General features: G+C 40.3%; 2 protein-coding genes across 4 annotated transcripts; one reads left to right on the top strand and one right to left on the bottom strand.

The window, feature by feature from the left end:
* Nucleotides 1–154: 154 nt before the first annotated feature.
* Nucleotides 155–8071, bottom strand: prpf4 (PRP4 pre-mRNA processing factor 4 homolog (yeast)). The gene is made up of 14 exons (XM_010878015.5): nucleotides 7980–8071; nucleotides 4760–4966; nucleotides 4471–4657; nucleotides 3233–3320; nucleotides 3063–3142; nucleotides 2848–2941; nucleotides 2665–2759; nucleotides 2474–2532; nucleotides 2215–2338; nucleotides 1900–1989; nucleotides 1609–1731; nucleotides 1128–1235; nucleotides 896–1014; nucleotides 155–571 (listed from the first exon to the last, which is right to left on the bottom strand). The coding sequence occupies exons 1-14, from the start codon at nucleotides 8050–8052 to the stop codon at nucleotides 378–380; spliced, it is 1641 nt and encodes a 546-aa protein (XP_010876317.4). The 5' UTR covers nucleotides 8053–8071; the 3' UTR covers nucleotides 155–377.
* cdc26 (cell division cycle 26 homolog) lies at nucleotides 7246–8757 on the top strand. 3 transcript variants are annotated; one of them, XM_010878016.3, is made up of 3 exons: nucleotides 7246–7331; nucleotides 7788–7876; nucleotides 8004–8757. In XM_010878016.3, exons 2-3 carry the CDS (start codon nucleotides 7796–7798, stop codon nucleotides 8187–8189), a joined length of 267 nt encoding a protein of 88 aa, XP_010876318.1. In that variant the 5' UTR covers nucleotides 7246–7331; nucleotides 7788–7795; the 3' UTR covers nucleotides 8190–8757. The 3 variants fall into 3 exon arrangements, with proteins under 3 accessions (XP_010876318.1, XP_010876319.1, XP_010876320.1); XM_010878017.4 differs by having other exon boundaries at nucleotides 7257–7331; nucleotides 7749–7876; XM_010878018.5 differs by having other exon boundaries at nucleotides 7264–7345.
* The last annotated feature ends 83 nt before the right edge of the window (nucleotides 8758–8840 follow it).

An 8840-nucleotide genomic window follows, 5' to 3' on the forward strand; every position in this document is an offset into this window, starting at 1 on the left:
ATGCAAGGGTGAAGATATGAAATGAAAGAGTTCATGTTTTTATTAAAAAATAACACAACAAGGGCAAACATGACTAAAAACATTACCGGGAGAGTCCCAGTTATAAACAACAGGAGATTTAATAACGTAATTGTTCAATAATTATTTAACCAAGTGTCCAATTCTGAATATTCAGGATGCTGAAACAATTCAAGCATTAATTGTGACAAAACAAATCTCTGCAGCTCTAGGATAACCGGTCTTCTACTTGCATGGGATGACATTTAGGTATTACCATAGAAATAGAGTTTTTATTCTATTTAATAATATTCATATGGCGGAACAGGTGGTATTAAAACAAAACATCCTATTTCTATGTGTGGTAGTATGTCCCCTCATCACTCTGACATCCAGAGCTTGAAGGTACGGTCATAAGAGCAAGTGGCAATGAGCTGTCCGTCAGGAGACATATCCACTCCCATCACTTTGCCTTCGTGACCGGCCAGGGTCTTTAGTGGGGACCAGCCCGGATGGGTCCACACCTTGGCTGTGTTGTCATAGGCCCCAGTCAGGAGGAAGTGACCATCATTGGCTGGGAGAGGAAATGTGAGCACACAAAAACATTAACATGATGTACACAAACACAACAGCTCTTCAAAGTCTCTAAGTCATACCCCTGCTGCTTTAACAGACATATTTCCATTCAGCAGACATCATCACATAACATGCTGCCAAACCTGGAACTGGCATCACCAGAGGTATACGTTTTACTGTATTATTAAGAAAATAATATTACTCAGCATAAAACAAAAAAAAAATACACATGGATAACTATATGGTATTATAGAGTCCACCAAACATTGGCATGGAATATTCGGGATCAATCCGAATGAGTTGCAATTAAAGAAAAACTCACGTTGGAATTTGACAGAGGACACCAGGTTCTGATGGGAGGGGATGGTATAGATGCACTTCCTGTGACGCAGATCCCATACCTTACAGGTGTTGTCCCCACTGCCTGTTGCTGCGTGGTAGCTAAACAAAGAAGATAGTTTACATTTTGGATCTACAAATGTAAACTCATAGTTACACCATACACATTTCCCTATGCATCAAACTTCGGTTGCAGCCTGTCACACGTAATTTACCCGTTGGGAGAGAAGGCAATGCTGTAGATCTCTTTAAGATGGCCCTCCAGGAACATCACACAGCGCCCGGTACGAAGATCCCAAACACGGCCAAATGAATCCAGACCACTGAGAGGGAGAGTCACATTTGCTTAGTTCCTGGTGTATACATTGGTTATCTTATTTCACACTGATAAGAATCTCAGCGTCTTTTCAAGCAATAAACAAAACAACATGGTAGCCTCATAAGAATCCACCCTTAAACGTGTTTAGTAGGGGAGGGTGTAAAAAGTATGAAAAAACTGTTTCTAACAATCCTTTGGGGGAAATAAATGCATGAAATGTCATTAAAGTTGATCCCCTGGCATCATTAATGAACTACACAATATTAAACATGTTGGAAAAGAAACTAGCTCATCACCCGTGTTATTTTATACCGCATTTTGCTCGTCTATCAAGGGTGTCAAAGATTCTGAACCTAGAATATAGAGTGAGACTTTACCCAGTGCCGGCCAAAGACCCATCAGGGTGGAAGTGCAGGTCATGTACTCCTTTACTGTGACCCTCCTGGTGTAGGATCTCCTCCTGGGCCTCCAGGTCCCACAGCCTCCATGAGTTATCATAACTGCCAGGAGGAAGTGACAAAGACAGACAATTAAATGCCACTTTAATGTCAACACTGGAGACAATTGGTGTAAGTGATTGTGTTTTGTTCTAGCTGTATTGCCTCGATTGGAATGAAAACAACTGTACAATATAAAGTTAAATAAAGTGCCTGAATGAATTCACCTACCAGGTGGTGCCCAGGAATCGTCCAGAGGGGTGCCAGGCAACTCGTGCAACCCTCATAGAGTGACCCTCGATGTCAGCCACAGGCTCATCACTGCACAGCAAAAAGAAGTTGATTTATATTCATTCACTTCACCAATACATTACCAAGTCCAGAATCTCGACTACTTGTGAAAATAAGCTAAATGCACTGCATTAAACAATTAGAGAGCCCTCAAACAAACTTTCTGGAACCAACCCTGGGCAACCCCTCGGCACCCGCCCTAATCTGACACAGTGACAGAGCCAACCACAGAGTAGCCAGAGAACCACAACAGACCTGTCCAAACTCCAGAGTTTAACAGAGCCGTCCGCAGCACAGGAGGCCATGTTGACATCAGAGTCTTCCAGAGTCACGGTGGCCTGAGGATGAAAACAGATGGCCCCTACGTGGGTGTTGTGGCCTGCGGGAGGGAATAAGAAAAACGCTATCATTTACTAGCCTTGGAAATCGTCATTACAGACTTCAGTAATCTGTGAAAGGAGCAACGGCAGCAGACAAGGACGGGTAAAATGATTCCGAAATATAATTTCCTCACCCCGAAGAGTACGGACAAGGGTGCAGTCAGGAACATTCCACAGTTTGCACAGGCCACTCCTACAGAAATAGAAACAAGTCAGGAAGACTGACCAAGTCACAGAGGCCTTCTGAACGGCAACATCTACAATATAAAACACAGAAAGTCATTGCTGTGTGAGCAGTTCAGTGAAGAAAGACGACGTGACTCACCAAGATGCAGTCACCAACATTTTGGAGTTCGGGCTAAACTGGCAGAATGAAATAGGCCGGTCATCACCGATTTGACTGCAGAAGTTATTAAGGTTCTGGATGGGCAGAGAAATTCAATCCAAATGTGTTTTAAAACCGCAAAGTGATTGTGGAACAAACTGGATGCTTTCATTAGGGACCTACCCTAAGGGTTTTGTGAAGTTCTTGTGTTCGCACTGTTCGTGTAGATTCTGGGATCTCTCTGTTAGCTTTGGTGATTTCTAACCTCTTCATGGCCCTGTTGAGATGTTTTTAAAGATATTACTACACTTTGAAATCAAATAAATAATAACTGGCAACCTATTAAACAAGCATTGACAGCACGGTCACAACGGTTTGACATCCCAATCAGGACATACCTGGGCAGAGAGTATTTGGCCAACCAGAGCCGAGCTTCTTTCAGAGTGGATGGTCCCTCATGGTACCATGTCTGCTGACACTGAAGGGGCAAGAAGATGTGTGTATCTCTCCATATGAAATTACTCCAGAGTTTAAAAGTTGTAGTAGTGAGACAGGCATCATATCATACCTCCTCTTGGGAACGTTTGGATTTGTCATCGTCCTTCTTAGATTTCTTCAGGGCATCTGGACCCACAACGGAAAGGATATTCCTCAACCTGGAGAAGAGAAGAAGGCAACAAATCGAGTGGGAGAGGGTTACAGAGGATGAGCAGGTAAGAGGACATAATTACGTCACAACTTTTTACATGGTATGCTACTATGGTATTTAAACATCAACTATTTGCAAAACTTGAGCAACAGTTCTGAAGGAAAATATACAGAGAGTTCCAACACAAATACAATTTCCAGATGTTTCCTCCAATAAACAGCAGAATCACCCAAAATGTAGCTGGTTATGCTAATGTTAACTAGGTAGCTAACTTAGCTAAGGAAAATAATGGTTACAATATTGTGTGATTGTCTCTTGTTTTAACCATTTAATTTAGCTATTGCTCCTGTTGTAGATCCTCAGTAAGAATACATGAGCAAATTATTCCAATTCGAGTAGAAACATGCAGCACTAGTTCCTTCTTGATGTCTCACCCAAAAATATTTAGAAATGCTTAATGTTTGAATTACAACATGTACATAAGTTTTAGTTGTTTTAAAGAAACAGCCGACATTAGTGTTTTCAACAAGGCATACAATATAGTTTATGCATAGGCTATATGTCCAGTGTTGGTCTTTCCTGTATTCTGGTTTACAGTGCATAAAGAAATTAGGTTTCGACACCCTGCAGTTTGGTACAAGTACCATCATATCTCTAATTGTATGCCTGTAACCCAAGGCACAAATTTTGTTATGGAAATGTTCTTTAGGTGTACATTTCAGCTCTCCCACTTGTAACTACTTTTTTGATAATACTAAAGCTTCCAAGCAAGACATGCCATTTTACAACATATCTGTTTAATCTCAGAATGCATATTTTTGTGTAACTAGGAGTTGTCCAATGACTACTCACTCCCTTCTCTACCAGGCCTTATTGAAACAATGCATGTTCAAACTGGAACATCACTGTCTTATATTCCCTGACAAAGGCCATGCAGCCAGAATACCTGGACGTTTTCAAACTGAAGATCAAACTGAAGATGCCATAATCAAAAGAGTCATCTTGAACAAATTATTTGTAGATTACAATTGCCACTTTTGTTTATTTACTGTTTGACAGCCCTTATTCAAAGTAGAAAGACAATCCCACTAATTGCAGATGTGATTGGTGAATCATTGGATAAGACGTTGTAAAATAACCATGCTTATGTCACTCACCGCTCTCGTCTCTCTGCAGGCCCCTCCCCAAACAGTGTGATGGGCTCACTTAGGGCCCGTAAGCAAGCTTTGACCTCCGCAGCATCAGTGGATACTGTGATCTGTCTTGCTCTCTTTCTGCGCTCAAATTCAGCCAATACCTCAGACTGGCGCTCACTCACACGTTCCTCAAGCTCCAGTGACTCACCTTAGGGGAAAGAGGAAATGACAAAATGTTAGATGGTTATCAAAACAAACTCTTTCAAGTACATCTTTGTCAACTGGTCATTGACTGTGATTGTTTACTAACCACTGGAAATGTTGATGTTCCCAGCCTCGATGCCTGCTTTGACCGAATCTTTGCCTGACCCAGAGGCCTCTCGCCCCAGCCTCTCCCTCTCCTTCTCCTCTAAACTGCCATAGAAGATCCTGGTTTTCTTCACCAGTGGAGCTTCATCCTCATCAGACATTTTTGGCTCCTGTGTCTGGTCACACTGTATCACACAATTATATTGACCTGAGGTAGACAGAGAACATTTTTTGCATTGAATGGAGTCAGAACTTGATAGGACACCTCACTAACAACGGCAAATTGTAATTTCGTATGCATTTGTTTACACTTCTGTCACTGCAGTTGCTTAGGCTTGCCTTAATTTAGCTGACTAAACTCATCATGGACTACTTATTGGTGGACTGGAGTATCAACATCACTGTAAGTCTCACTGTAAAGAATTACGCTAGGACTAGGAGCGAGAAAAGATTGCAGCACTCAAAGAAGTATTTTGCAAGTCTGCAGTAATTTGTGGTGTTGAGTTTATTCGGCTAGACTTAGCTAATGAACAGAACGTTGACATAAACCTTCGCTCTCGAAAACGCTACGTGACTCCACATGATGTTTTTCGTCAATGAATGGGAAACATATTCCTTTACTAGTTAGTGATAATGTTGTAAACAGTAAACAACATGAACGAATGCTGCAATCATCATATAAAATGCTCTAAATCCGGAAATTAAATTACCTCTTTTCAGTCTCTCTTTCGAAATTATAAAACGATTTAAAAAAAAAACTATATAGGCAACTTTTAGCTATCTAGTTAAATAAAAACACATACAGTCGTAGTAGTAATCGTCGTCGCCTCGTTGTTGAATCTCAGATGTATTTCCGGCTGTAGACACCGGAAGTCTAACATGTTGCTTTATATTGTTACAGCGACATCTATTGAAAGGAGGTTAATACAACTGAGTATATTTGAATCTCGAACCAACCCCTACAGGTGCATAAAAAAAATCGTCATTAAAAAAAAAAGTGACACCTTCATATATTCTAGATTCATTACTCATAAAGTGAGACATTTCCAGTATCTCAAAATATAACAATAAAAAATTTACATATACAGAAATGGCGACCTGAGAAGAGCCACAGCCATAATCATGGGGAAGACTGCTGACTTGGCAGTTGTCCAGAAGACACGCATTGACAACCTCCATGACGAGGGTAAGGCACAGAAGGTCATTGCTGAAAGGGCTGGCTGTTCGAAGAGTGCTGTATCAAAGCATATTCATAGAAGGTTGACTGGAAGGTAAAGGTGTGGTAGGAGAATGTGCACAAGCAACAGACCACAGCCTTGAGAGGATTGTCAAGCAAAGCAGATTCAAGAACTTCGGGGAGCTTCACAAGGAGTGGATTGAGGCTGGAGTCAGTGCATCAAGAGCCACCACGCACAGACTTGTCCAGGAAATGGGCTACAAGTGTTGCATTCCTAGTGTCAAGCCACTCCTCAACCAGATACAATGTTAGAAGCGTCTTAACTGGGCAAAGAACAAAAAGAACTGGACCGTTGCACAGTGGTCCAAAGTCCTCTCTCTTCAGATGAACGTACATATTGCATTTCCTTTGGAAATCAAGGTCCCAGAGTCTGGAAGAAGAGTGGAGAAGAACAGAGTCCAGTGTGAAGTTTCCACAATAAGTGATGATTTGGGGTGCCATGTCATCTACTGGTGTTGGTCCACTGTGTTTGATCAAGTGCAGAGTCAATGCAGCCATCTACCAGGAGATTTTAGAGCACTTCTTGCTTCCATCTGCTGAAAAGCTTTATGGAGACGCAGATTTTCTTTTCCAGCAGGACTTGGCACCTGCCCACATTGCCAAAATGACTGGTAACTGGTTTGCTGCCCATGGTATAACTGTGCTTGATTGGCCAGCCAACTTGCCTGACCTGAACCCCATAGAGAATCTATGGGGTATTGTCAAGAAGAAAATGAGATACGCCAAACCCAAAAACACAGAAGAGCTCAAAGCAACTTGGGCTTCCATAACACCTCAGCAGTGCCACAGGCAGAAATATATATATATATATATTGCAACTATTTATATAATATATATATATATATATACACACACACATATATATATATATATATATATATATATATATATATATATATATATATATATATATATATATATATATATATATATATATATGTACAATAAAACATTCAATTTCTCTACAAGCCATGACAAATGCATTTTTATATCATAAATAGTTGTAAGTTGTATACACTATCGCGAATACAGGCCTACTGTATTATGTTCTGGTAGTTGTTGCTACAAAGACAGACAGAAAGTTGCATCAAATTAGATTTTGCAGCATTACACGTGTGTTTGGCTCACAATGCACAGCGCGATGAAGTACTTCACTAATAGAAATCGATGGAAATATTTTCCTATCACCAAACAATTATCAATGGTTTCCCCGCACCGCCGTTATGACAATAAAAACTACGTTACCCAGAAGCACTTCATACATTTATGTTGAGTCCAGTGAGCTAGAGCGTGGCTTGCTAGCAAACTTGCCTACCTACTTTTTATATAACAAACTGTAAGTTAATAATGGTAATTTTCCTTCTTTTTTGTGTATATCACAGACTCAATGACAAAGTAATAGATAGATGTGAGTTTCCTTCTGTTTTGGCCAAGCTTGGTCCGGCACTGTTGTCTTGCTGTGTGTGTGGTTATCTGCTTGCTAGTTAAGACGGCTTGCTAGCTATCCAGTATCCCACGAATTAGGCGTTTTCATTTATTACAGGTTTGTGTTTAAATTCCTGTACGCGACAAGGTTTGGTAGGGATTGTTAATCAGTTAGTCGGCTTGCGATGGCCAGCTTTAAGCAAGACGCAGAAAGATAATATATGGTAGTAACGTTACATATTGCGTTAGAAAATCAGCTCTTGACATGTCACCTTTATCAGCTAATAACGTTACTAATGTTACCTTATTAACTTGTTTTGGGAATAAGTTCGTATTCACAGATGTTGCACATCTGCTTCACATTTAGCGTAAGAAATGCTGCGTAGAAAACCTACTCGTCTGGAGCTGAAATTGGATGACACTGAAGAGTTTGAAAGTGTCAAGAAAGAACTAGAGGTGAGTAACCATCGTAAATAGTCGTAATCTATCTGGAGGTGTAAAAGCATAATTGGCTATTATTTAACCATACATATCAGAACTGTGGAAAACCACCACCCACCTCTGTCCGTTTCCCTTTTTTCAGAGTCGAAAAAAACAGAGAGATGATGTAGATGTTGTTGGTGTGGCAACATCGAGTGACATGGTCGGGGCTTCGGGTGGAACAGGGGATGGAAAAACACGGGAGCAGATGATTAACGAAAGAATAGGATATAAGCCACATCCTAAACCAAACACCTTACCTTCACTTTTTGGAAACCTGCAGTTTTAAGATCCGAAGGCACACAATAGACTTCTCAAAATGTTCCCACACTCCCAGCTGTGGCATGTGGATGATATAATGACTGCTTTTGACATGGTCAGGGATACTTCATACACGAGATCAAAAGATCCACAAAGAAATGTGTATATTGAAGTTGACATTGTACTATTAACTCATACAATAATTTTGCTGAATTTACCTGTGATGTTTGATGGGTGTAAAGTGTGTTGCCTTTTGTACAATATATTTGTTGGGAGCTGTTGTTAAGTTTACCACATCCAGACATGGTACTCCCAGTAGGGTGAAGGTAGCATCTGTATGGCATGATCTGATAACTAGTTATTTAGCTATACAATTTTAATGTTTAAAAGATGCCCCTCTGCATAAATTTAAAAAAAAATATCTAACAAAAATAGTATCTCAAGTTTTTCATGATTCTTTCCCACTTAAAACCGGAGTCTGCAAGGCTACTAGGGATTGAACAGTTGCAATAGTATACATTTTATTTTAGACACGTCCACTTTAGTTGTTCACTCGCCTACATTTTCGAATAAAATCCATTGTTATTTTGAACTTACTAATGATATGCTTGTACTTCTATTCACCTTCAAGGCCACATACTGTATGTCAAGGATGGGAGAATGCAGCAGACAAATACAA

Source organism: Esox lucius, chromosome 14 (assembly GCF_011004845.1).
Source record: "Esox lucius isolate fEsoLuc1 chromosome 14, fEsoLuc1.pri, whole genome shotgun sequence".
Taxonomy (NCBI): Eukaryota; Metazoa; Chordata; class Actinopteri; order Esociformes; family Esocidae; genus Esox; species Esox lucius.

Coding starts and splice junctions, on each gene's coding strand:
- prpf4 (XM_010878015.5), bottom strand. CDS start 8,052: ATGTTGCCACACCAACAACATCTACATCATCTCTCTGTTTTTTTCGAC. Junction 1,236..1,608: donor GGGTCTTTGGCCGGCACTGG/GTAAAGTCTCAC, acceptor TCTCCCTCTCAG/TGGTCTGGATTCATTTGGCC. Junction 1,015..1,127: donor ATTGCCTTCTCTCCCAACGG/GTAAATTACGTG, acceptor TTCTTTGTTTAG/CTACCACGCAGCAACAGGCA.
- cdc26 (XM_010878016.3), top strand. CDS start 7,796: ATGCTGCGTAGAAAACCTACTCGTCTGGAGCTGAAATTGGATGACACT. Junction 7,877..8,003: donor GTGTCAAGAAAGAACTAGAG/GTGAGTAACCAT, acceptor CCCTTTTTTCAG/AGTCGAAAAAAACAGAGAGA.